The sequence below is a fragment of the Bos javanicus genome, chromosome 14, assembly GCF_032452875.1.
Source record: "Bos javanicus breed banteng chromosome 14, ARS-OSU_banteng_1.0, whole genome shotgun sequence".
In the NCBI taxonomy this organism is placed as follows: domain Eukaryota; kingdom Metazoa; phylum Chordata; class Mammalia; order Artiodactyla; family Bovidae; genus Bos; species Bos javanicus.
The window spans coordinates 51,908,545-51,936,445 of record NC_083881.1 but is presented as its reverse complement, the minus strand read 5'-3'; the positions used below and the strand labels follow the sequence as shown (position 1 = coordinate 51,936,445).

The following is a 27,901-nucleotide window of genomic DNA, read 5'->3' as shown; positions in this document are numbered from 1 at the left end:
TTTTAGTTAATACTTTTTACATTTCCTTAGTATTTCCTTTCATAATAATATTACATAGATATTGCTGGAAAAAACCTATTATGGAATTTACTGAAACACACACCTTATAACCCATTAGCATTCTCATAGGTTCTCTTAATGATACAAGACAATACCAAAAGCATGGAAAACAGAATAAAAAAATTAAAAAAATAAATGTTGGCATCACTTACTTTCATAATGAATCTTGAAACCATTATTAGAACGACTATTGTCTGTTGTAAATAGAAGGTATATAAAATTACTGCTGCTAAATAGAAACTGGGGCACCTGTGTGCCATTGTAAGATCCAAGCAAAGGTGACAGAAGATTTGGCCCATCGTGAACTTCCAGAACATCATAATTCAATTCAGTCTGAAATCTAAGATTAAGAGAGAGATGTGAAAATATATTTATTAGGAAAAAGCACTTTAGGCTGCTATTTAAATTACTATTTATAATTTTTACTAATTTTATATATAATTTTCTTTAGCTTTGCTAATATCTTATACATCATTTTAGGATCCATAATTTAAGAATACCAAAGTTATAAGCTCTTATTCCTGTGGACAATTTTCATGTAAATAGTATGTATATATACTTATTGTTCACAAGAAAGATTTATTCAAACGTTACAGACTGTCTTGAATAAATAAATGGTCTTTTTGTTAACCAAACATGTTTTATGGAGTAGTCCTTTTTTTTTTTTTTTTTTGCTTTCTTCATTTCTATGGAAAACTACGTGACTATATAAAATTTACCCTCAATCAGATCATCATAATTTCATCTTTAGTATATGTATATATATTTCAAATCTGACCTCTGCTTCATACTGACCTCTTCTTCATATCTCTGTTTTGTTTTTTGACAAATCTGTTTGGCCATTAAATTTTTGTATAGTTTTTATTTAGATTTTTGGCTGTTCTTCCTGATTTTACTTTCAATTTTTTAAAAGATATAATTTATTATAATCTGTAGCCAAAACAGAGCTTATTTTAACATGCATAACACATTATTAATAAAATAAAATTTTGAATTCCTTCTTGCATGTCAGGATTATTCCACATTTTGAATCTGGATCAGAAATCTTAGTTATGGGGAAAAAAAGCCTTTATGTGGAATCATGAACAACTGAGCATCTGACTCCCTTGCCATGATGATCCTACAGCCTAGGACATTCTTTTCTGCCTTCACCCAGGTTTTCCTATACATATTTCAGTTTTCAGCTTAGATATGTCCACAGCAAGCCCTTCTCTGACCTCACAGTGTACCTTAGTTTCTTTACCATATTGTCACAATTTATTGTGCTTTTGTGATACTAATCCTAGTTGCTTACTTGTTGACAGCTGTCTCCTTTAAGAGATTATAAACTCCATGAGGTCAGACAGTTTCTGTTTTTTTTGTTGATGTTCTGAATATAGGCAAACCCTCAGTAAATATTTATTAGGTAAATGAAAGAATGAATGTATTTTAAAGGAAAAAAAATATTTTCTCTGGAACTGTTATCAATTTTATTTAAAAAAGTCAATATATTTAGATACTTCAGTATTAACCATTCATTTTCACTCTTTTAAAATATACCTTCCAACACATTTTGGCAACTAGTTATATTCACTATGTTTTTAAAAGAATTGTCAGTTGAAATGTCCACCAATTTTCAGATAATCACTTTATAATCAACAGTTATCATTAGTAGATAATCACTCCATCATACCTAACAATAGTGAAAACAAAGTGTAGAATTTAATGCTATTTGACAAATACAAATGAAATATTTTTAGATTTGTACTACTGGTACGTACTATTAAAAAAGTTTTAGTAAAACTAATGGATTTCATAAGTTTATCTTACTTCTCACTTTGCAACCTGGGATATATTGTATTTTTGTCTAATAAAAATAGTTTTTCCAATAATATGATTTAGAGTAGTAAATGTATAGAAACACATTATGTCCTTTAAATAAATGATCAGGCAATTATGCACTGCAAATCTATTATTTGGTTATTTTGTAGTCAGTCTACTCTAGTACTGAAATTGGACTTTCACTTTGATAGCAAGTCAGCTGATAACAACCAAATTAAAGTGCACAGAAAAGTGAGGGATTACTTTGATTTAAAGCATAAAGAGACTTAATTCTTAATAGAATAGCAACATTAAATGCTGTGATCAGAGAGTATTATTCAGTAGGAGTGAATGTCTAAAAAGAAAATCACCACAGATTTGCCACAAGAAACTATGAAAATAAATTATAATAACAGAGAAAATGAAAAAGAGTTACACAATAATTTGAATTTCTTTTATTTTGTATTTAAGGATGGTTATATATAAATTTCACATGAATTGCCTTGATCTACTGTGTATTAGTTTATGACATTAAATTTATTGTTTATCATAAAAAATCTTATGGAGCCACTTATGGAGCCACTTTATATTATAAAAAATCTTATAATCAGATGATATTAAAATGAAATTTAATCTCATTTTAGTCAATTTTCAGTATCTTTTAAAATATTCTTTGTGTTATCCAAAATCTTTCTGACCACAGTGAAATAGTTCTCATTTTAAAATTTGCACTCAGGTAGACTGATACTGATGGCTTGTGGTCAAGGAGTTAAGGACAGGAAGGTGAACAGAAATAAAAGTTTAAGATTATTAACAGTAAAGTTAATTGACTTAAGAGCTACCAAATATTAAGAAATGAGAGAAGAAAGAAAACAAAATTCCTCTGCAAATCTCAGAATAAGATCTAACTGTTGGCTATTTTAGGAAGAACTGTACAAAAAATATCTTCACAACCCAGATATTCACGATGATGTGGTCACTCACCTAGAGCCAGACATCCTGGAATGTGAAGTCCAGGGGGCCTTAGGAAGCATCACTATAAACAAAGCTAGTAGAGATGATGGAATTCTGATTGAGCTATTTCAAATCCTTAAAGATGATGCTGTGAAAATGCTGCACTCAGTATGTCAACAAATTTGGAAAACTCAGCAGTGGTCACAGGATTGGAAAAGATCAGTTTTCATTCCAATCCCAAAGACAGGCATTGCCAAAGAATGCTCAAACTACTGCACAACTGCACTCATCTCACATGCTAGTAAAGTACTGCTCAAAATTCTCCAAGCCAGGCTTCACCAATACGTGAATCGTGAACTTCCAGCTGTTCAAACTGGTTTTAAAAAGGCAGAAGGACCAGAGATCAAATTGCCAATATCCGCGGGATCATGGAAAAAGGAAGAGAGTTCCAGAAAAATATCTATTTCTGCTTTATTTACTATGCCAAAGCCTTTGACTGTGTGGATCACAATAAACTGTAGGAAATTCTGAAAGAGATGGGAATATCAGACCACCTGATCTGCCTCTTGAGAAACTTATATGCAGGTCAGGAAACAGTTAGAACCGGACATGGAACAATAGACTGGTTCCAAATAGGAAAAGGAGTATGCCAAGGCTGTATATTGTCACCCTGCTTATTTAACTTATATGCAGAGTACATCATGAAAAATGCTGGGCTGGAAGAAGCACAAGCTGGAATCAAGATTGCTGGGAGAAATATCAATAACCTCAGATATGCACATGACACCAACCTTATGGCAGAAAGTGAAGAAGAGCTAAAGAGCCTCTTGATGAAAATGCAAAGGGAGAGTGAAAAAATTGGCTTAAAGCTCAACATTCAGAAAACGAAGATCATGGCATCTGGTTTCATCACTTCATGGCAAATAGAAGGGGAAACAATGGAAACAGTGGTTGACTATTTTTGGGGGCTCCAAAATCACTGCAGATGGTGACTGCAGCCATGAAATTAAAAGATGCTTACTCCTTGGAAGGAAAGTTATGACCAACCTAGATAGCATATTAAAAAGCAGAGACATTCCTTTGCCAACAAAGGTCCGTCTAATCAAGGCTATGGTTTTTCCAGTCGTCATGTATGGATGTGAGAGTTGGACTATAAAGAAAGCTGAGTGCCAAAGAATTGACACTTTTGGACTGTGGTGTTGGAGAAGATTCTTGAGAGTCCTTTGGACTGCAAGAAGATCCAACCAGTCCATTCTAAAGGAGATCAGTCCTGGGTGTTCACTGAAAGGACTGATGTTGAAGCTGAAACTCCAATATGTTGGCCACCTGATGTGAAGAGCTGACTCATTTGAAAAGACCCTGATGCTGGGAAAGGAGAAGAAGGGGTCGACAGAGGAGAAGATGGTTAGATGGCATCACCGACTCAATGGAGATGAGTTTGGGTAAACTTTGGGAGTTGGTTTTGAAGAGGGGTGCCTGGCATGCTGTGGTTCATGGGGTTGCAAAGAGTCAGACACAACTGAGTGACTGAACTGAACTGAACTGATGTTAGGAAAGGATAAACAGTTCAAACTTATATGTCCATTAGTGGTTTTGTTATTTTGTTTTGCATCTGATGTGTATATGTGTGCTAAGTCACTTTATGGACTCTGCAGCCTATGGACTGTAGTCTATGGAGTGTAGCCTACCAGGTTCCTCTGTCCATGGGACTCTCGAGGCAAGAATACTGGAGTGGGCTGCCATATCATCCTTCAAGTGATCTTTTGAGCCAGGGATTGCACTCATGTCTCCTACATAGGCAGGTGGGTTCTTTACTGCTGAGCCATCAGGGGAAGGCCTTGCATTTGACAGGAAAGTGTAATTCTTAAGATATTACTGATTTAGGCAATCTCAAGAGGCCAACTAATGGCTAATATATTTGTAATGTTTTCAGTATTTGTTTTTCTGTAGACTAATTCTAATCACTCACAACATTTGAGAATATGTGAGTGTGTATTAGTCACTCAGTCATGTCTGACTCTTTCTGACCTCATGGACTGTAGCTCACCAGACTCCTCTGTCCATGGGGTTCTCTAGGTAAGAATACTGAAGTGGATTGCCATTCCCTTCTCCAGAGGATCTTTCCAACCCAGGGATCAAACCCTGGTCTCTGAAGTCATCTGAATATATTATCTGAATTTTTAAATATCATTTTCTGCCAAATTACTTCATGCTATTCATGAGTAGTAGAAAGCAAATGGTGTTACTCTGTAATAAATGAAATCCATCATTTGGAAACAAATTCTATAAAAAGATATTCTCAGGATGAGAAGGACTATTAAAGAATTAACAATCAGTGTCCTTACAAGAGTTCAGCTGAAAATCAGAAATGAATTCATTTTTTTAACAACATAATTCTTGGTGGATAGTTCAAAGATGATATCTTGTTTCTCAGAAAAATCTTAAGGGGGAAATGAAGCACTGAAATACTATAAGGTCCCTAAACAAGGAAGTGATAGATGTACACATTTCTGATTTCAAAGTGACTATTTTATGTTATTACCTAACAGATAAAATCCTCATTTATTTTTAACTTGATGAAGATTGATGCTCGTTGTTTTGCTACACAGCTACTTCTGACCATGTAGCAGAAGTTTAAAAATGTTAATTACTTTAAAGAAGACAGTTTCTGATAGAAAGCAAATGGAGTATGGACAACCCTAAAACAGGTCATACACATGCTTTAAGAATCTTTAGGAAAAACAAAAGAAATGGAAGTTTAAAAAATAATTTTCCCTTCAAATAGCTCAAACTCAAGAACCCAATGGGGGTGGGTGGGTATTTGTTTGCGTATGTGTATGTGTGTTTGCACACGTGCACATGTACATGTGTGAAGGGCAGATAGAGGATTCAAACCCCCAAACATGTTTGTTCATAACACTTAAAATAATGTGGGACTTTATTTATTTTAGTTACATAAAGTTTGATTCAAAAAAAATATACTGATATAGCTGAGCCTTGTCTATTCTAAAATAGTGAAAACACCATCAATAAATACACAAAGTGGTCTAACTCTTGATTCTTCCAGTGTTTGGGCTAATTAACATGGAATTGTTTAAAAAAGAAGAAGATTGCCATCAAGGAGGTGAAGGAGCTGGGGGGCAGGGGGTTGTAATTTACTTGAGTGGGTAGTTGAGGGATTAAGAAAACAGGCATAACTGACAAGTCCTGTTCAGTGATACCCATGGGAGAAGTCAAAAATCTTTGTATTCTGGAAATCGTTTCTCAACCTAGGCTTGTTGTTCTGATTCAATGTACAGAACTGTTTTTTGTTGCTGTGCACAAACCCTAGGAGTGAAAATCACTTTTTAATTTGATTCTCTTGCTTCTAGTCTAACTTAAAAAATTGTGTCTCAGGAAAAAGGTAAGAGGATAAGAAAGTGGCAGAGTAACAATAACTAAGTAAACTATATTTATCAAAATTAAATTAGGTGTCTCTAGCATTGCATCTTATAAAAATGACTGGAAAGATTTTTTTCTTTTTTCAAAGGAAGGTTTTGGGCTGACCTGACTTAGAACATAGCCTGTAGGTGCATATTAATTTTGAGAATTCTGAAGGCATCTAAACAAGATAGCAAAGAAGCCCATGCAACAACATGTTTGAAGAGATAAGACAGACATATTAAGAACTCTGGACAGAGAAAATAGTGCCTTCAAATAAAAGTCCAAAATCATAAGTTATGTGCGTGGTGCTCTGAATTACAACCATTGCTTTGCAATCTAACTGCTTTTCAGGTAGGCAGTGCTAGATAGCCTACATAAGGCTGAAGGATATCACACATGTGTGCTCATCAGTCGCTAAGTCATGTCTGACTCTTTGCAACCCTGTGGACCGTAGCCTGCCAGGCTCCTTTGTCCATGGGATTTTCCAGGCAAGGATACCGGAGTGGGTTGCCATCTCCTCCTCAGGAGATCTTCCCGATCAGTGATTGAACCCATATCTCCGACAATGGCAGGCAGATTCTTTATCACTGAGCCACATGGGAAGCCCTGAAAGATATCAGGGGTTACTTTAGTGGAATTTAGTGACTATTATTAGCAAACTGGGAAATGCTTTTTCATACAATAATGCACTCTTTGTTAAAAACACTTAATTTTCTTATGATATTGTTTTATGCTTATGTAATTCTTCTATATTGAATATTTATGCATGTATATTTTTTATTTTAATTTAAAAGTTGGCTACAATCTGAGTCATCTGGGAGGTGGAGAAGGGGTGAATTCTTCTTATAAGAACACTGATCTTTGATTTAGGGGGAAAAATCTTAATCTGCATGTTTAGAAAGAAAGGCAAAAATTCATCCCCATCATCCCACCCATCGCCAAGTTGGGAGCTCAGAGAAACAAACACACTTAAATTGCTCTGCTTAAGTTAACAGATATTTTGAGATTTACCCTGCTATATAGTGGAGGGAGTAACTAGGGAGTGAGGGAAATGAGGGGTGAAGATCCTGATGGGGAAAATACTAGATAGACATGGAGAAGGGTCTAGGCTAAGGGGAGGAAACTAGAGAGAGAGAGATGCAATCATTCCCACGATGGAATTTACCAGGAAAATTTTAGAACAGTGAGGGTTTATTTAATGTTAAATTATTCTGGATTGTCCAATAATCCTATTTGGTTATCCCTTGTACTCAAGTTTTCTTTCTTTTTATTGTGTGAATGAAGGCAAGTGATCCAAATAAAGACCAGAGTAAGGAGTTGAAAGGACAGCAGCTTCAGTATCTCAAAAGTGAGATGACTCTGAGAGCAGGGATTCAGAGTCATAAGTGAACAAAAGCATCTCCAGGAAAGCTCTGAGGATGTAAAAAGGGCCTAGACTTCCCTTTGTATCTGAGATGGTGCTCAACTCTTCATTAGATATTGAAAGATGATGATTAGTGAGAATTATTAATATATGGGTGAAAATACTATGAACTATGAAAATATAAGATGTTTCAATCATCTTAGCATCATAACTCCTGATATATAATAATGTTCAGTCCAAAACAGGAAATACTAAAATCATGTGTTTAAACCTATAATATACGCAATTTTTAAAAGTGTGAGATCAATTATGACAGAGTGACAACTATGCTAATATTTCAGGTGTGATGCTCTAAATTTAACAAATTAAAAATACATTATAAATCTCTGTCATATTGGCATAACATTTTTTAAAAATTATTTAATGATATGATCAATAATATGTTATATGGTATACTCCAAACCAAGTAAAATTTTGTGTAATAAAGTAAAGTTGGTTAATTTGGATCACACATTCATGGGGCACTGTTATTTGACAATGATTTGATTCTGAATAAATAAGGTGCTTTTCAAGCTTTTTAAAAATTACTATGGCAAGAAGCTATGTCAACTACTGAACAAATGACATGGTTTTAATATCATAACAAAAACTCTTCATGTTATTCTAAATGAAATCACTTTTTAATATGTAAGTCATTATTATGGGCTGAATTCTGACCCCTAAAACTTAAATGTTGAAATCCTAACCCCTTAATACCTCTGACTGTGAATGTATTTGGAGAAAGGTCCTTTAATTAGGTAATTAAGGTAAAATGAGATTATATGGGGGACCTTCCCTGGTGGCTCAGATGGTGAAGAATCTGCCTTCAATGCAGAAGACGGGGGTTTGATCCCTGGGTGGGGAAGATCCCCTGGAGACCCACTCCAGTATTCTTTCCTGGAGAAGTCCATGGACACAGAAGCCTGCCAGGCTACAGTCCATGTGGCCGCAAAGAGTCAGACATGACTGAGTGACTAGACTAACTGAAATATGACTTCTGTCTTTATAAAAAGAAATGATTAGGAAACATATACACACAGATGGAAGACCACATGGAGACACAGGAAGGCATACACAGGCATCTATTAGGTAAAGACTAAAGCCTTACAGGACAACCCTGTTGACACCTTTATCTCAGACTTCTAGCCTTTAGAACTATGAGGAAAGACATTTCTGTTACTTAAGCCACTTAATCTGTTATATTTTGTTATGGCAGCCCGAGGAAATTAATACAGTCATAATAAAATTGTGTAGGTCAAAGTAAGGGAGAGTGACCTCATATGAAATGTTTAGTATTGTACATCTTTCAAAATAGAATGTTTTCCTCTCAAATTTTTACACTAGCCTGAATAGGTTAATTCAATGAAGGTACTCTTTAATTAGGAAAAGATCATGCTATATTTGTAAAATTCACTCGTCAGAGCACAATTCTGACAAATATATATATTTACTATAAGGCTTACAGGGGTTCCTTCTCTTTCCTTTTTTTTTTTTTTTGTAAATAAAAGGTTGGAAGATGAGAGGGGTGAAAATATAAATGAAAAATTAAATAGATACTTCTATTTGGATTTGGGAATAGTGATTGAATCACAGACATGAAGATTCATTGTTTAAAACTTTTAATAGACAATATTATAATCTTATAGGATATAGATTATTCAATCAATAATACTAATTATCCTGGGTGGGAGTGCACACTTTACTGACAAATCATTAATTCACATGGATTTGACACAGCCATTTTTCTGAAGGCCCTGTAAGTGTAGGTATATGGGTAATGTATGTAAGCAGATGCCTCAGGCTACAATATGGTAACAATTCAAATGTATTTACAGCATCTTTACCTTTGACAATCTAGCAGAACAGAATCCACAGACCCTTCAAAATATAGGGCAACTAAACATTAAGTTAAAGGTTATAGATTCATATCTCAGTGGTGTGTGTGTGTGTATTATATATATGAATAAAAAATCCATCTTATATATCTCATTAGTACTGATAGAGCATTAAGCAAATGGGAAATTAACTTCAGGACAGACTGAAGGCTAAAAGGGGAAAACATTCTGAAACACTCAAGGCACAGCAACTGACTAGTGCAGCAAAATTAATCATGAATTTGGTAAGTAAAAGAGAATGTCAACTATTCTTTTAGATAATCTGTTTTTTAAAGTAGAAAAGTATTTTTAGAAACCTTTCAAATGTAATTTTGATAGAGTGTCCTGGTTCAGCTTCAATCACCCATTCACAATTCAGAGAGTCTTTATAGTATCCGGGCCATCCTGGTGACAGAATCAATCCACTGGGAGCTGAAAAATGGCCACCACATGGAGCTGAAAAATAAAATCAGAGAACAGGTAAAAGCAGAATTTTAGAGAATAAGCTGCAGAAAATATTTTTAGCATTAATTATATTTTTAAAAACTAATCTGTGTATGTATACTGGAGAAGAAAATGGCAACCCACTCCGGTATTCTTGCCTAGAGAATCCTGTGGATGGAGAAGCCTGGAGGGCTGATGTCCATAGGGTCACACAGAGGCAGACACAACTGAAGCGACTTAGTGTGCATGCGTGTATGTATATAATATATGCTATTTTAAAATGTTTTGAAAGTAAAACATCTAGTCATTCTATCATTGAATGATTATTATCCCTAAAAAAACACAAAACAAAAACAACAAACTTTACTTGTTGAAATAAGGTTTAGTTACACACTCAGCATGTTAGATGAACTCAAATCTCCCAATTATATCCCTTAAATATGCTCTTGTGTCTCCACCATTTTCCCCATTTTCAAATCTTAGAAAAAAACATGTTGTTGGTTTTAGTTTCTCTCTTTCATTTTCTGATTTATGTATCAAATACTGTTAATTCATACAGAAAACTAGCCAATCTGATCACATGGACCACAGCCTTGTCTAACTCAATGAAACTAAGCCCTGCCATGTGGAGCCAAGACGGGAGGGTCATGGTGGAGAGGTCAGTAGAATGTGGTCCACTGGAGAAGTGAATGGCAAACCACTTCAGTATTCTTGCCTTGAGAACCCCATGAACAGTATGAAAAGTCAAAATGATAGGATACTGGAAGAGGAACTCCCCAGGTCGGTAGGTGCCCAATATGCTACTGGAGATCAGTGGAGAAATAACTCCAGAAAGAATGAAGGGATGGAGCCAAAGCAGAAACAATAACCAGTTGTGGATGTGACTGGTGATAGAAGCAAGGTCTGATGCTGTAAAGAGCAATATTGCATAGGAACCTGGAATGTTAGGTCCATGAATCAAGGCAAATTGGAAGTGGTCAAACAGGAGATGGCAAGAGTGAACATCAACATTCCAGGAATAAACAAACTAAAATGGACTAGAATGGGTGAATTTAACTCAGATGACCATTATATCTACTACTGTGGGCAGGAATCCCTTAGAAGAAATGGAGTAGCCATCATGGTCAACAAAAGAGTCCAAAATGCAGTACTTGCATGCAATTTCAAAAACGACAGAATGATGTCTGTTCATTTCCAAGGCAAACCATTCAATATCATGGTAATCCAAGCCTATGCCCCAACCAGTAACACTGAAAAAGCTGAAGTTGAATGGTTCTATGAAGACCTACAAGACCTTTTAGAACTAACACCCAAAAAAGATGTCCTTTTCATTATAGGGGACTGGAATGCAAAAGTAGGAAGTCAAGAAACAACTGGAGTAAGGCAAATTTGGCCTTGGAGTATGGAATGAAGCAGGGCAAAGGCTAATAGAGTTTTGCCAATAGTATGCACTGGTCACAGCAAACACCCTCTTCCAACAACACAAGAGAAGACTCTACACATGGACATCACCAGATGATTTCGGTCAACACCGAAATCAGATTATATTGATTATATTATAACATAATATAATCAATATAATATATTGATTATATTCTTTACAGCCAAAGATGGAGAAGCTCTATATAATCATTAAAATCAAGACCAGGAGCTGACTGTGGCTCAGATCATGAATTCCTTATTGCCAAATTTCTTCAGAAATTGAAGAAAGTGGGGAAAACCACTAGACCATTCAGGTATGAACTAAATAAAATCCCTAATAATTATACAGTGGAAGTGGGAAATAGATTTAAGGGACTAGATCTGATAGAGTGCCTGATGAACTATGGAATGAGGTTCATGACATTGTATAGGAGACATGGATCAAGACCATCCCTACAGAAAAGAAATGCAAAGAAGCAAAATGGCTATCTGAGGAGGCCTTACAAATAGCTGTGAAAAGAAGAGAAGCAAAAAGCAAAGGAGAAAAGGAAAGATATAAGTATCTGAATGCAGAGATTCAAAGAATACCAAGGAGAGATAAGAAAGCCTTCCTCAGTGATCAATGAAAAGAAATAGAGGGAAACAACAGAATGGGAAAGACTAGAGATTTCTTCAAGAAAATTAGAGATACCAAGGGAATATTTCATGCAAAGATAGGCTCGATAAAGGACAGAAATGGTATGGACCTAACAGAAGCAGAGGATATTAAGAAGAGGTGGCAAGAATACACAGAAAACTGTACAAAAAACAGCTTCATGACCCAGATAATCACCATGGTGTGATCACTCACCTAGAGCCAGACATCCTGGAATGTGAAGTCAAGTGGGCCTTAGGAAGCATCACTACAAACAAAGCTAGTGGAGGTGATAGAATTCCAAAGCCAAAGCCACAGTGAAGTCGTTCAGTCCTGTCCGACTCTTTGCGACCCCATGGACTGTAGCCTACCAGGCTCCTCTATCCATGGGATTTTCCAGGCAATAGTACTGGAGTGGATTGCCATTTCCTTCTCCAGAATTCCAGTTGAGCTAATTCAAATCCTGAAAGATGATGCTGTGAAAGTGCTGCACTCAATATGCCAGCAAATTTGGAAAACTCAGCAGTGGCCACAGGATTGGAAAAGGTCAGTTTTCATTCCAATCCCAAAGAAAGGCAATGCCAAAGAATGCTCAAACTACTGCACAATTGCACCCATCTCACACGCTAGTAAAGTAATGCTCAAAATTCGCCAAGCCAGGCTTCAGCAATACATGAACCGTGAACTTCCAGGTGTGCAAGCTGGTTTTAGAAAAGGCAGAGGAACCAGAGACCAAATTGCCAACATCCTCTGGGTCATCGAAAAAGCAAGAGAGTTCCAGAAAAACACCTATTTCTGCTTTATTGACTATGCCAAAGCCTTTGACTGTGTGGATCACAATAAACAGTGGAAAATTCTGAAAGAGATGGGAATACCAGACCACCTGACTTGCCTCTTGAGAAATCTGTATGCAGGTCAGAAAGCAACAGTTAGAACTGGACATGGAACAATAGACTGGTTCCAAATAGGAAAAGGAGTACGTCAAGGCTGTATATTGTCACCCTGTTTATTTAACTTATATGCTGAGTACATCATCAGAAATGCTGGGCTGGAGGAAGCACAAGTAGAATCAAGATTGCTCAGAGAAATATCAATAACCTCAGATATGCAGATGACACCACCCTTATGGCAGAAAGTGTAGAGGAACTAAAAAGCCTCTTGTGAAGGTGAAAGAGGAGAGTGAAAAAGTTGGTTTAAAACTCAACATTCAGAAAATGAAGATCATGGCATCTGGTCCCATCACTTCATGGGAAATAGATGGGGAAACAGTGGAAACAGTGTCAGACTTTATTCTTTTGGGCTCCAAAATCACTGCAGATGGTGAGTGAAGCCATGAAATTAAAAGATGCTTATTCCTTGGAAGGAAAGTTATGACCAACCTAGATAGCATATTCAAAAGCAGATACATTACTTTGCCAACAAAGGTCCGTCTAGTCAAGGCTGTGGTTTTTCCAGTGGTCATGTATGGATATGAGAGTTGGACTGTGAAGAAAGCTGAGCACCAAAGAATTGATGCTTTTGAACCGTGGTGTTGGAGAAGACTCTTGAGAGTCTCTTGGACTGCAAGGAGATCCAACCAGTCCATTCTGAAGGAGATCAGTCCTGGGTGTTCTTTGAAAGGAATGATGCTAAAGCTGAAACTCCAGCACTTTGGCCACCTCATGTGAAGAGTTCACTCAGAAAAGACTCTGATGCTGAGAGGGATTGGGGGCAGGAGGAAAAGAGTATGACAGAGGATGAGATGGCTGGATGGCATCACTGACTCGATGGACGTGAGTCTGAGTGAACTCTGAGAGTTGGTGATGGACAGGGAGGCTTGGCATGCTGCAATTCATGGGGTCTCAAAGAGTCAGACACGACTGAACGACTGAACTGAACTGAACTGAGCATAAAAATGCTGGTTTCTTTCTTATATCACTTTTGTAGGTAAGAAAAAATTCATCAAACATGTGACTTGATGAGAAACACAGACCTAGGTAGTGAAAAGGGAAAATTCAAATTCCAAGTTAGTAACTACTTCCATGATAGATGTATTGGATTAATTTCTAAGAAAGACATTTGTGTAAGCATATCTATTCTCCTTAAAATAAGTTTAGTGAAGACAGAAATGAATGGTTAGGGGGATAAAACAAAGTAACTCAATTTTAATGTAAATCTGAGATTCTAACCACACAATTTTAAGTGCTTCCCTGATATTAATTTATTTATTATTTCTGTATTTATTTATTCTGAACAAACATTTAGCTTTTGCTATATATAAGATACTATGCTAGGTGGTACAATTTTTAAAAATTTTTGTGACATTATATTTCATTTCATGAAACACAAAGTTTATACAAGGAAGACATTCATAGCTAACATGTAGAATAAACACATGTTTGAGCTAGATAGGCTAGAAATGTGGGGAAAAGACAGGTAAAATCTCAAGGGCATTAGAAAAGAGTTCTTGTAGGATATTTTGTCAGAGGTGAGTTCTATTAAGAAAGGAAAAAAATGAATAGAATATGAGGGTTATGGAGGGAAGACAGAAAGTCCAGAGAAAGGAAGTGAGAAATACTGAAAACAAGCAGAACCCTGGAGGGCCTTCTCAGGTACATGTATCCCATTTCTTGTTTTTAGAAAATACAAACAAAACAAACAAACAAACAAACAAAAGCTTCAGCCTCTAGACCTTCCCTGAGTTCCAAAGAGCAGATTTAAAATTTATTGTTCAGGGAAGTGAGGGGATGCAGAAACAGTATATCTTTTAGAGTTCCTCTACAAGAACTAAAGTCCTTCGTAGGAGGAGGACAGTAACTTCAGGCTGAACACAAGATTCCTGAAAGACCACTCTGTTACCTCACCACCAACCAATCAGAAGAAAGTCACTGACCCTACATCCCTCACTCCAAATTCTATATCTAGAAACCCTTCTCTGGGACTTCTCTGGCGGCACAATGAATAAGAATATGCCTGCCAATGCAGGGTCCGCGGGTTCAATCCCTGGTCCTAGAAGATTCCACATGCTTCATGCAGAGCAACTAAACCCATGTGCCACAACCACGTGTGCCTAGAGCCTGTGTTCCACAACAAGAGAAGCTACCACAATGAGAAGAAGCCCTTGCACCACAACAAACAATATCCCCCACTTTCTACAACTAGAGAAAACCCATGAAAAGCAACAAAACTCAGAACAGCCAAAAAATAATTAATTAAAAATAGAACAAAAAAACAACAACAAAAATCTCTTCTCTGAAAACCACCAGGAAGCTGAGGTCTTCTGAGCATGAGCTAACCATTCTCCTTGCTTGGCCCAAGCAGTAAACCTTTCTCTGTTCCAAACTGCAATATTTTGGCTTATTTAGCATCCCTGTGCATAGGGCACATGAAATTAGGGCCAATACTTCTATGTGAGGAAGTCTAGTAGTTCTTTGTTTCTGTAGCTTATAGTTAGTGAGAAAAGACCTTTTGGTTTCATGTGGTGGTTACTGCTTTGAAGACTTTCAAAGCTTTTTAGACATCTACAGGTGTCATTTTGTTGTTGCTGTTTAGTCTCTAAGTTGTGTCAGTCTGCCAGGCTCCTCTGTTCATGGGATTTCCCAGGTGAGAATACTGGAGTGGGTTGCCATTGCCTTCTCCAGGGGCTCTTCCTGATGCAGGGATGGAACCCATGCCTCCTGCACTGGCAGGCAGATTATTTACAGTTGAGCCACCAAGGAAGCCCAGACATCCAGACATGAATTTATATTAAAAACATATTAAAATGCAGATTTAGTAATTACAACGTAGGAACCAGAAATCTGCATTGTTAACAAAACCCTCACTCTATTCTAATCCCTCAGGTCATTTTACAACTCTTGGCTCACAGACCATGGTGACAAAATTTAAGAGAATATGGCTAATCTGTAGCTCCAATATTCTCCTGGATAAACAGTTTCCTGGCATAAAAAGGTAATTTCCATCTATTTGAAATGTGAAATACACATTACTGCCTCTAATCCCCCTCCCCACTTTAAACAATGAAAGCAAAGCATAAACGATAAAGTAGACAAAATTCATTTATCCTGTTTCATTTTCTAAGGCCTGAAGAAAGTCTGTTATAAATAATTCTTGCTGGAGTACTGACTCATTTCTGTGTTGCTTTAAGTAGAATGGGCAAATTCAAGATACCCAGTATGCTTTAAGATATAAAAGAGTCAGAAATGTTTCAGACTGTATTCAGATAAAAGTCTTTTGAAGAAAAATGCTACAGAATCTTGGTGTTCTTTCATTTTAGAAATGACAGGTGCTCAGAAGGGGATTAAGGACCTGAAGAAGAATTAGGTTTTGATCTCAGGGATTATAAACAAGGAGGGTTCCATTTCCTTCCTTTTTTTTTTTTTTTTTAAACTTTCTTCATAGTGCATCGTTGATTCAGTGGACATAAGTTTGACCAAACTCCAGGAAATAGTGAAGGACAGGGAAGCCTGACATGCTGCAGTTCATGGGGTCTCAAAGAGCTGGCCATGACTGAACGACTGAACAAGAACAACAACAACAAATAAACCACCTGTTCTATCTAACCTCAGCATACTGGATGATGCTTCAAGGAAAATTATGGGAAACAGTTGCATCTCTTATATTCTTGAGAAAGCCAGAAATATAGATATTAAAGTGCCAGGAATGCAGAGAAGCAATCCTAGTTCTGAACCTTTTTTCATTTCTATAACAACTCCTACTCTTCTCTTGCATAGCTCTACAGAAATTAGGTGCAAACTCCTAAAGATTGCTATTAAATTAGTTTTCCCAATGGTAGTCCTCTAGGAATTTAATAGTACCTTAATATGTAACTAAAAGAGGAGTCTATTGTTAGATATGAATAGACAAACATGTGTGAATATACATTCTTTCTATGAGAACCACAAATATATTCTGGTTTATGCATCAGATTGTTACTCTAATTGCTCCCTCAAATTAACTACCTCCAGAGAGTGAAATGTCTGTGAAAGAGAAGGATTTCCTTTCTTTTGAGGCTAACTGAGACTCAAGAAAAAAATCCCTTATTCTCAAAGGGTAAGTTTGCAGATGCCACCCTTATGGCAGAAAGTGAAGAAGAACTAAAAAGCCTCTTGGTGAAAGGGAAAGAGAAAAGTGAAAAAGTTGGCTTAAAGCTCAACATTCAGAAAATGAAGATCATGGCATCTGGTCCCATCACTTCATGGGAAATAGATGGAGAAAGAGTGGAAACAGTGTCAGACTTTATTTTTGGGGCTCCAAAATCACAGCAGATGGTGACTGAAGCCATGAAATTAAAAGATGCTTACTCCTTGGAAGGAAAGTTATGACCGACCTAGATAGCATATTCAAAAGCAGAGACATTACTTTGCCAACAAAGGTCCGTCTAGTCAAGGCTGTGGTTTTTCCAGTGGTCATGTATGGATGTGAGAGTTGGACTGTGAAGAAAGCTGAGCGCTGAAGAATTGATGCTTTTGAACTGTGGTGTTGGAGAAGACTCTTGAAAGTCCTTGGACTGCAAGGAGAAATTCTTGCAGTCCATTCTAAAGGAGATCAGTCTTGGGTGTTCTTTGGAAGGAATGATGCTGAAGCTGAAACTCCAGTACTTTGGCCACCTCATGAGAAGAGTTGACTCATTGGAAAAGACTCTAATGCTAGGAGGGATTAGGGGCAGGAAGAGAAGGGGACGACAGAGGATGAGATGGTTGGATGGCATCACCGACTCAATGGACATGGGTTTGGGTAAACTCCGGGAGTTGGTGATGGACAGGGAGGCCTGGTGTGCTGCAATTCATGGGGTCGCAAAGAGTCGGACACGACTGAGTGACTGAACTGAACTGAAGTTCATTGGCAAGCAGGTCCAGTCTTGCTGTCAAACAGTTTTCCCAGGGACTCTAGTCCCATCCTATTCACTCAAGGAATTCTCTCAGACATCCCATTATGGGTAGGAAGCCATAGTTATTCAGAGAGTTCTCCACTGAGAACAAGGAAGTTCTAGCTTGAGTAAGCATTTTATGGAGTATTATGAAAGTCGTGGAAGACAAACAGAAATTTCTTCCTTTCTTTCTTTCATCCTTAATTATAGCCTTCAAACATGCACTGATAAATCTTACTCTCCTTAAAGAAATGCTGGGTGCAGCCTCTAAAATTCTCATCACTTTCAATATTGAAAACACTTAGTCCAAATTAATTTAAAATTCTTACTTCCTCCACCCACCCACCCAAGGTGCATCTGTGATTACGTTGGAGGATGGAGGGGAGGATGCTGATAATGCACCAGCAGTTGGTGATTCATTCCTTCCTTCATTTCAGCAGCTGGAAAAGAGAAGATGCTCTCCATTCCTATGAGGATCTAAAGGAAAATCTGAAAAACCTTTGACTCTAACAGTTTAATTAGATACATAGACATTAATGGATAGATAGATATCTCAATCTCTCTTACTTTTCTTTTGTTGCTTATATAAATTGGTAGTGGGATAGCTGAGTTATGATTAAGAGAAATAAGTCAGAACCCACTTAATAAACCACAAAGGAGGTATCTGAACCTCAGTTTTTATGGAGGGGGATATTTAAAAATCTTTTTCCTTAGTGGGTATGGTATAGGTTGCCAATCCCAAAGTAACAGGAAATTTTGCCTGAAAACATTATTAGTCATACATTTTGCTTCTACTGTTTTTCTTCTCAGGGAGGCCAAAATGATAATAATATTAGAAATTATGATGAGTCTTCACAAGGAAGTGACAACTTTTCTTTCAGTTAGTCTTAACTCAGCATCCTTAATTAAATCAAATGCTTTGAGCCAATAGCATTCATCTGACTCTTCCAATGTATTTTATTAAATGTAATCCTCTTTATCTCTAATGTAGTTAAATGAATGTATTACATCCTAATTATATTCAAGAACATGGCCACGTAATCCAGAAGGCCAATATTCCATTTCCATTTTTATTGAAGGGATTGCTTTATATCAAAATGGGTGTTGCTATCTACAGTCAAGCAGGGCATGGGGGACAAACAGCCAGGTAAAAAGAGGGAGAGAAGCAGATAGTATATATGTATCAGTCCTAGAGGAGAAATAACTATGAAGAAACTAATAGGTGGGCACAGGTAAGCTGAATAACAAATGATTTCTACAGAACTGAATAGGAGCAAGAGCAGAAGCAGTGAGACTAGTCAGAAGGCTGTTGCAGTAATCTAGGTCACAGACGATGGTTGCTCGAACCAGTGTCAGCAGTTAAGGAAGTAACAAGCAGATGGGTTTTGAAAATAAGTATTCAAAGTAGAGCTAACATATTTTTCTGATCGATTGTGTATGGTTATGACAGAAAGAAAGGAGTCAAGAATTACTCCTAAGAGTTTTTGCTAGAATTAGTGGAAGAATGGATGTCCTATTAATGATGATGGTGAAAGTCTGTGACAGTACCAGATTTGGAATGACCAGGGAATCTGATTAGTTTTGGACAGGTTAAGTTTGAGATGCCTATTAAACATCTAAGCCGAGATATTCAGGAGGAAGTTGAATAGACAACTCCAGACTTCAGACAGAGAAATAGGCTGGAGATGGAAATTTGAGAGCCTTCAACACATAGATGTTATTCAAGGCTGGAGACTGGATGGAAATTATGAATGGAGTGAGTGGAAATAGACAGAAGAAAATATTCAAGACCAAGCTCTAGGACACAAACAGAGATCACAGACACGAGGAGAAACCAAGAAGAGAGACTAAAATGATCTTGAGTAGCATACTTATTAAAATGAAACATAATAAGGTATATAATTTTGAGATTAGTCAACTTTTTCATGAACAGTTAAATGATTTTATAGTTTTAAACTATCAAGTAACATTTGATTTTAAAATGTAAATAACATGTGTTTCAGATTTTAGAAAAATTATGAATACATTTTAATAGAAATCTTGTTTTTGGTTTGCAAATAAATCCTTCTCATTCTTCAGTCTGAATGAGTACAGTTCAGTAGCATTTTTAAAATGACATTCATCAATGAATAATAAATCCTCATACTCAAGAAAAGTTTCCTTCCATGACTACAACAGAGATAGAAGACAATTTATGTCCACCTGTCTTACAGAAAAACTCTAGATGACTTAGTGCTCACTGTTTGACACCTAGGAAGAGAACTTTCTCATTTGATTCTTTGATTCTTAATCTCAAGGCATGGTATCTCTTTCAAGGCTTTTGGAATTAATTGGCTGGTTTATTACTAGCAAATATAGAAGCAGGTAGTTATAAAGTAGAAATGCAAGTTAGAGAGTAGTTTGAAAAGACAGGTCAAAAACTTGATTTCTTTTTTTTAAACCAATGCACAATTTCTTATAATGAAGTGGAAAATTGTATTTAACAAGTTTCTATGGAGACACAATTTTAATTAAAAACCATTAGAATGGGATGAACTAGTCTTTCTTGGGGGCAGAGTACATTGGAGTTAATAGGTAGGTCTTGGCTAACCTTAGGGTTAAGTATTGAGGAAAAGGGCTAAAAATATGTGAGCAAGAGCATGGGGCTGAGAAAAGGAAAATTGGAAGAAAAAGAAGAACAGCTTAATGATGAGAGAAATGTATGTGTAGTCATCAGAGGAAAAAAATGATAATAACAAAGATGGTGTTGATTTTTATATGTAACAACTACCTTGGAAGGGAGATGGGGGAAAATATAGCTTAGAAAAATATTTAGGATGCTTTCTAGTTACTGTATTGTTTAAAACCTTTGCATCCCAGCTCAAAGAAAATCAAGATAAAAATTCTATCTTACTTACTGCTTCTTGAATCTGGTTCAGTTCTTAAGTCGGCCTGAATCAAATTAAGCCACACAGTTGAGCCACAATAGCAGCTGTGATGGTGTAGTCAGTTACCTAGAACCAGACATTCTGGAGTGTGAAGTCAAGCAGGCCTGAAGAAACGTTACTCAAACAAAGCTAGTGGAGGTGATGGAATTCAGGCTGAGCTATTTCAAATCCTAAAAGATGCTTTTAAAGCACATATACCAGCAAATTTGGAAAACTCAGCAGTGGCTCAGGACTGGAAAATGTCAGTTTTCATTTCAATACCAAAGAAGAGGAATTTCAAAGAATGTTCAAACTGCCTCACATTGCACTCATTTCACATGCTAGAGATCAGTCCTGGGTGTTCTTTAGAAGGACTGATGCTAAAGCTGAAACTCCAATACTTTGGCTACCTCATGCAAAGAGTTCACTCATTGGAAAAGACTCTGATGCTGGGAGGGTTTGGGGGCAGGAGGAGAAGGGGACGACAGAGGATGAGATGGCTGGATGGTATCACCAACTTAATGGACGTGAGTTTGAGTGAACTCCGGGAGTTGGTGATGGACAGGGAGGCCTGGCGTGCTGCAATTCATGGGGTCGCAGAGTCGGACACAACTGAGCAACTGAACTGAACTGAACTGAACTGAAGGTAATGCTCAAAATCCTTCAAGTTAGGCTTCAAGAGTAGGTGAACCAAGAATTTCCATATATACAAACTAGATTTAGAAAAGGCAGAGGAACCAGAGATCAAATTGCTAATATCCAATGGATCATAGAAAAGCAAGAGAATTTCAGAAAAACATCTACTTCTTCTTCACTGCCTACACTAAAGAATTTGACTGTGTGGATCATGACAAACTGGAAAATTTTTCAAGAGGTGGGAATACTAGACCATCTTACCTGCCTCTGTAGAAGCCCATATGCAGGTCAAGAAGCAACAGTTAGAACCAGACATGAAACAGACTGGTTCAAAATTGGGAAAGGAGTATGACAAGGCTGCATATTGTCACCCTGCTTATTTAACTTACAGGCAGAGCACATCATGGGAAATGCCAGGCTAGATGAATCACAAGCTGGAATCAAGATTGCAAGGAGAAATATCAACAACTTCAGATATGCAGATGATACCACTCTAATGGCAGACAGTAAAGAGGAACTAAAGAGTCTCCTGATAAAGGTCAAAGAGGAGAGTGAAAAGGCTGGTTTAAAACTCAACATTCAAAAATTAAGATCATGGCATCTGGTCCCCTCACTGCATGGCAAACAGATGGGGAAAAAATGTAAACTGACGGTTTTTATTTTCTTGGGCTCCAAGATCACTGCAGACAGTGACTGCAGCCTGAAATTAAAAGACATTTGCTCCTTGGAAGAAAAGCTATGACAAGTCTAGACAGTGTATTAAAAAGCAGAGACATCACTTTGCTGACAAAAGTGCATCTACTCAAAGCAATCGTTTTTCCAGTAGTCATGTACTGATGTGAGAGTTGGACCATAAAGGTCTGAGTGCTGAAGAATTAATGCTTTTGAACTGTGGTGCTAGAGAAAACTTTTGAGAGTCCCTTGAACAGCAAGGAGATCAAACCAGTCAATCTTAAAGGAAATCAACTCTGAATATTTATTGGAAGGACTAATGCTGAAGCTGAAGTTCCAATACTTTGGCCATCTGATGCAAACAGCTGACTCACTGGAAAAGACCCTGATGCTGGGAAAGATTGAGGGCATGAGAAGGTAGTGACAGAGGATGAAATGGTTGGATGGCATCATACTCAATGGACATAAGTTTGAGCAAGCTCCCGGAGATGCTGAAGGACAGTGAAGTCTGGTGTGCTGCCGTCCATGAGGTTGCAAAGAGCTGGACATGACTCAGTAATGGAACATCACCAATTGATGCATCTATGGCAAACTATTTATAATCTGTCATCTCCACGCCCAGGTCTCCAATTTGGAGGATAATTGAGGGGTATAGTTAATGTCTGTGTATACAAACAATGAATTTCCAAGCCTTCACAGTTACAATGCTATGAATGCATTTTCTGAAAATTAGGTAGTGAAGGACAGGAAACCCTGGCAGGCTGCAGTCCACGGACTGCAAAAAGTCAGACATGACTGAATAACACCGACAACAAGAAGCAGCTAAATTATTAGAAAAATTGCAGTGCCAGATGGCAAAGAAGAATCAAACATAAGCAGAATGTCAGTGCAAAGTCAAAACGACAGTGTAGACTGAGGTTGAAATTCCCCCTCTGGGGGAAAATGCACAATCCAGGATAGGATGTTCTAGCTCGACTCTAGGTGCCAGAGGATTGGACCTGAAAAAATTCACTGATTTACACAAATTCACAAAAATGAGGAACTCAGAAAGCATTTTCTTAAAATAACTATCTGGAACATTGTTCATAGGTAAGAACACCCAGTTTCCTGGGACATTTGTGTGTTTTCTCAAAAGTGAGGGGAGGTTGATATGTGACTTCTAACCTGTTCCGCCAGCCTGACATACTCCCCAAAGGACTGGTTGCTGCTGTTGAATTTCCAATTAAAGTGCCTTAGTAACCATTAGTTCAAGCCATTTCTCTCTTGGAAAATGCTCTTTCAAATGTGCATGAAGACTGTATGTGCTAATGGGAACATCATTGTTGGCTGTTAATTATATTCTTGCATTCTTGTTTATTATTGTTCTTAAACAGAGAAATGTTTATTAGTAAACATATCTCTATAAAAAGTGAGAAATAATACCTCTTCCTTAAAAGGATAGACTGTTTTATTCAGCCCACCTAATTTATTTCTGTTATTGTGTTGCTTTTGTAAGCACTGAGGTTATGACATAGAGCATTTGGTGCTATTAGTGAACTCAGATCCATCAAAACCTCCACCTAATGGCACTTAGCTTCAGCTCACTAGAGGGCATAAATATCAAGATGAATTTGAATTGAGTGCAAGTGTTGGAACAATATGTTCTGGATATGCAGTAAACTCATAGAAATATTTAAAACAAGACATAGCAAGGAAAAGGGACAAATGATACGGGCATCAGGAACACTTTTTAAAGAATATTTCTCTGTAGAAAATCATGAAAATCCCTGTGTCAACCAATTACAGGAGACCTATCATAACCATTCATCATGGCTCTAGGATGTATCTTTGAAGGAGACTCCATGCAGAGACTGGCCCTAGATAAAGCCAGTTTTATTCAGGTTATTGCCTAGGTGTGAGTGAAAGAGTCATTGATTGTTACTAAATTGAGTTAGGCAGACAGTTTGTGAAATTCAAAGTGAATAATTCCAATGCTAATTATAAAAATTAATGTGTTCTGTTTTCCATCAGCAAAACTGAACTATCACAAGGTTTTATAAAGCATCTAATCCTTCTTCCTCATGAAGAAATTTGATCATTCCATTCTAGAGAAAAAAGTTCAAAATTTAAAAAAGCCTAAATCTATCCCTAGCTAATGCATCAGGGTTGAACTTTAGGTCAATGAATAAAATGTATAACCCAATTCTGTTAACAATTACATTTAAGCTATCTGAAATAAATCTTAGTTCAGCTATGGGATCATAGAACTGCAATATATTATGATTTAATTTCTCCCTTTTGGTTTGAACAATCCTTATTCAAGGCCTGTGGGAGATAAAAAAGTTTCTTTTCTTCTTAAAGATGTTCCACAGTTTTAGGATTGAAGACTGGTTGACATGGGTGGATAATTAATTTGCCAATAATGCCTAAATTTCTATACAATTGTGATAGAGAGGAGTTGGGTGGAGAGAACAATCTTTAAGTGAATTGAAGCCCTGGGTTTTCTTATCAAAACATTTTATAGTGACCTCCTTTGCTCTACAAATTCTGATGAAAACAAATTATTTTCAATTTTCTAATTTTAACACATAGAAATCCATTGTTATTGTTGAGTCGCTAAATTGTGTCTGCTTAGTGACCACATGGACTGCTGGCCACCAGCTCTACTGTCCATGGGATTTCCTGGGTAAAAATACTGGAGTGGGTTGCCATTTCCTTCCCTACAGGATCTTCCCAACCCAGGGATTGAACCCATATCTCCTGCATTGGCAGGATGAGTTCTTTACCACTGAGCAACCAGGGAAGCCCATAGAAATCCATACACATTAGCAAATTTAACAATGTATTTGATTTTGTAGTTCTTTGTGTTTAGAAAATTAATTGAAATAGAAGGTTATTTCTATTAATTACAATATGTAAACATGTACATATTTAATCTACATAAAATATTTAAGACAATGATAATTGAAAAAATAGCTAAAATATTAAGCATATATTGGAAACTGTGAGAGTCCCAGAGGATAAACTATAATAAATAATAAGCAAAACTTTTTTTGTCAAAATAAAAAAGGCTAAAGAACAAAGACTATAGGCAGAGAAGGCTCTCAGACATATTTCTTTGTGTGAGTTGGAGTCGCTGTGTGGCCACTTAGGGAATGGAGGAGGAAGAGTTGTATTTAAAAAATATATATATATATATAATAAAAAAAAAAAAACCAGAAAGAAAAAAGAATGAACTTAGAAAAAGAAAAAAAAAAAAAGCTTTCCTCAGCTAATCTCAGGCTTTTTTTTTGTTAGTACCTAAATAGAATTCTGGAAAAACTAAAGGAAATCTTTAGAAACCTTAATTAGAGTCTTAGAAATGAAACCCACCAGAGTTAGCTACAAAGGAACTGACAGTAGTCTGTTTTATCCAGTGGAAACTGGCTCAAAACATAGCCTGGGATATGGCAAGTAATCTGGCAAGTGCCAGGGTAAGACTGCTTCCAGCCCACTACCATTCTGCCCTCCCTGGCTCCAGTCTTATCCTTAGTGATGTTCCCACTTAGTGTTGGATCCAGAAATTGGCAGGTGAATTTTACTCACATATGCAAAAAAATATTCTTCTCCTTTGAAAAATTTATACAGTTCTCTTTAGGAATCTGAGACCCTGTTGGCCTGTGCCAAATGAGAATTCTGAGTATTTTGTTTCACTTATTTTTAAAAGTTAAATACCATTCATTTTTCATGGTGAAAAGTCTCATTGAAACTGCTCTCTCACATAAAGTAGCAATTCATCAAATGATCTGTTGATGTCAACCTCATTATTTTTACCGCTCCATGCATCCAGGCACCAAACAGTTCCTAAACCAATACCTAAGTTAGCCAAGCGAGGACTCAGTGAGATCCAATTATCTGGAGGTGGTCTCTATGTTTGTCCACTGAGACTGTAAATAACCCCATGCTGGGAGGGGCTCAAGTCATGTCACTTCTAAACTGAAGTGGCTTCCTGTTGCCACAGGATAATTTTTAATCTCCTTAGTGCTGTTTACAAAGTATTACATGCTTCAGCAGCCTCTGAATTCATCAAGTCCCATCCCTCTATCTTCCACTCCAGTCATACTAAACCAATGCTATGCCTTCTTCCTAAAACAAACTTTTATCTCCTACTTTTCCCTCAAATACTAATGCAGACTTTCCTGACTGATTTCCCAAGTCTAGGCTGGGCACTAGGTTAAAAGAATGATGAGCTCTGGGCAAAGCATTATGGAAAAACTTGAATGTTACTCCTTTTATTTTAGTCCTGCATTGTGCAGATTCATTATGCATTTTAAACATAATAGCATAGTCATAGCCATTGTTAGGGTAACCCCTATGAAGTCCATAATATTTGAAGTTTGGAAAAGAACAGTGAAGTCATCTAGTTTGGCCCTCTGATGTTAATACGAAGAAGTGATTAGAAAAGGAGGGAGGTGCTAATTGAAGGCGCTAAGGGGAAAACTTAATTGCATGGTCTGGATTATTTCATCATGAGACATTATAAAAATGCTCAGTTCAATGAAACTCAATATTTATAGGTAATAGCTGAATTATTCAATTAAATTGGTTATACTTTTAGAAAGTATGTATTAAACATTCCCAATTTATTAGCTAGAAATTGAGAAAACGAAGGTCCAATGTCAGTCTGGGCACAGCTAAGAAAAATGATTGGGAAAGCAAAGAAAATAAGAAACCACTCAAAATTGCCACTTAAAATCACTAAATGGTGATCTATTGAAAGGTGCTTAATAATTCTAGTTCATCTATGTCTTATTAAAAGTTCTTTCATATATATTTTTTATAAAATGGTTATGTAACCTTAGAGTAGGAGAAAAATGTAATGCAAAATGTTAATTCCTACTGTGTCAATTCTAACTAAAACCCAGCCCACATTCACTCTTAGAGATTCTATATTAAAACACTACATACTTGCTATATAATAGTATCCTTAAGATAATCATCTTTCCCTTTTACCAAGATGATTTGTGAGTTTATGTGAGTATATATATTCAAAGATATATCGATACTCACAAACACTGCATGTATATATATGTGCTATATATATACATATACAATACATATTTTGTCTTGAACATTCTTGACTACATTATATTACATTCAAATCAAAATTGAAAAAAAATGTTCAGTAAACTATTCCTATAAAATTATACATTTTAAATAACAGGTGCTTTAGCATAAACTTATTCATTGTAATTAATAATAATACATTTTTGAAAATAAATGTATATCATGAATAGTTAAAATACCAAGAAAAAAATGACTGGAAAAATAAAGTTTACTCAGCTATAATTATGAAATATATTGAAGGTAACCTGCATGTGCAACTAATATTTACTATTTATTAGTGTATATCTTTTAATAAGTACTTCTTTTAAAAGGAGTTTCTATAATAGGTTCCAGTTTCATCCATCTCATTAGAACTGATTCAAATGTATTCTTTTTAATGGCTGAGTAATACTCCATTGTGTATATGTACCATAGCTTTCTTATCCATTCATCTGCTGATGGGCATCTAGGTTGCTTCCATGTCCTGGCTATTACAAGGTTGGATGCACGGTACTGGATGCTTGGGGCTGGTGCACTGGGATGACCCAGAGGGAGGGTAGGGGAGGGAGGAGGGAGGAGGGAGGAGGGTTCAGGATGGGGAACGCGGGTATACCTGTGGCGGATTCATTTCGATATTTGGCAAAACTAATACAATATTGTAAAGTTTAAAAATAAAATAAAATTAAAAAAAAAAGAATATGACAAAAAAATAAAAGGAGTTTCTAAAAGATTTCTAAAAGTTAAAATAATAAAGATAAAATA

At 36.6% G+C, this 27,901-nt stretch overlaps 1 protein-coding gene across 1 annotated transcript in view; it reads right to left on the bottom strand.

Moving 5' to 3' along the window:
- CSMD3 (CUB and Sushi multiple domains 3) overlaps positions 1-27,901 on the bottom strand; it is a 1,469,335-nt gene that overhangs the window by 491,149 nt on the left and 950,285 nt on the right. Inside the window, exons 17-18 of the mRNA XM_061439111.1 lie at positions 9,831-9,969; positions 213-400 (exon numbers count right to left, since the gene is read on the bottom strand). Of these exons, the coding sequence (XP_061295095.1) occupies positions 213-400; positions 9,831-9,969 (327 nt within the window). The remainder of the gene's footprint in view (positions 1-212; positions 401-9,830; positions 9,970-27,901) is intronic.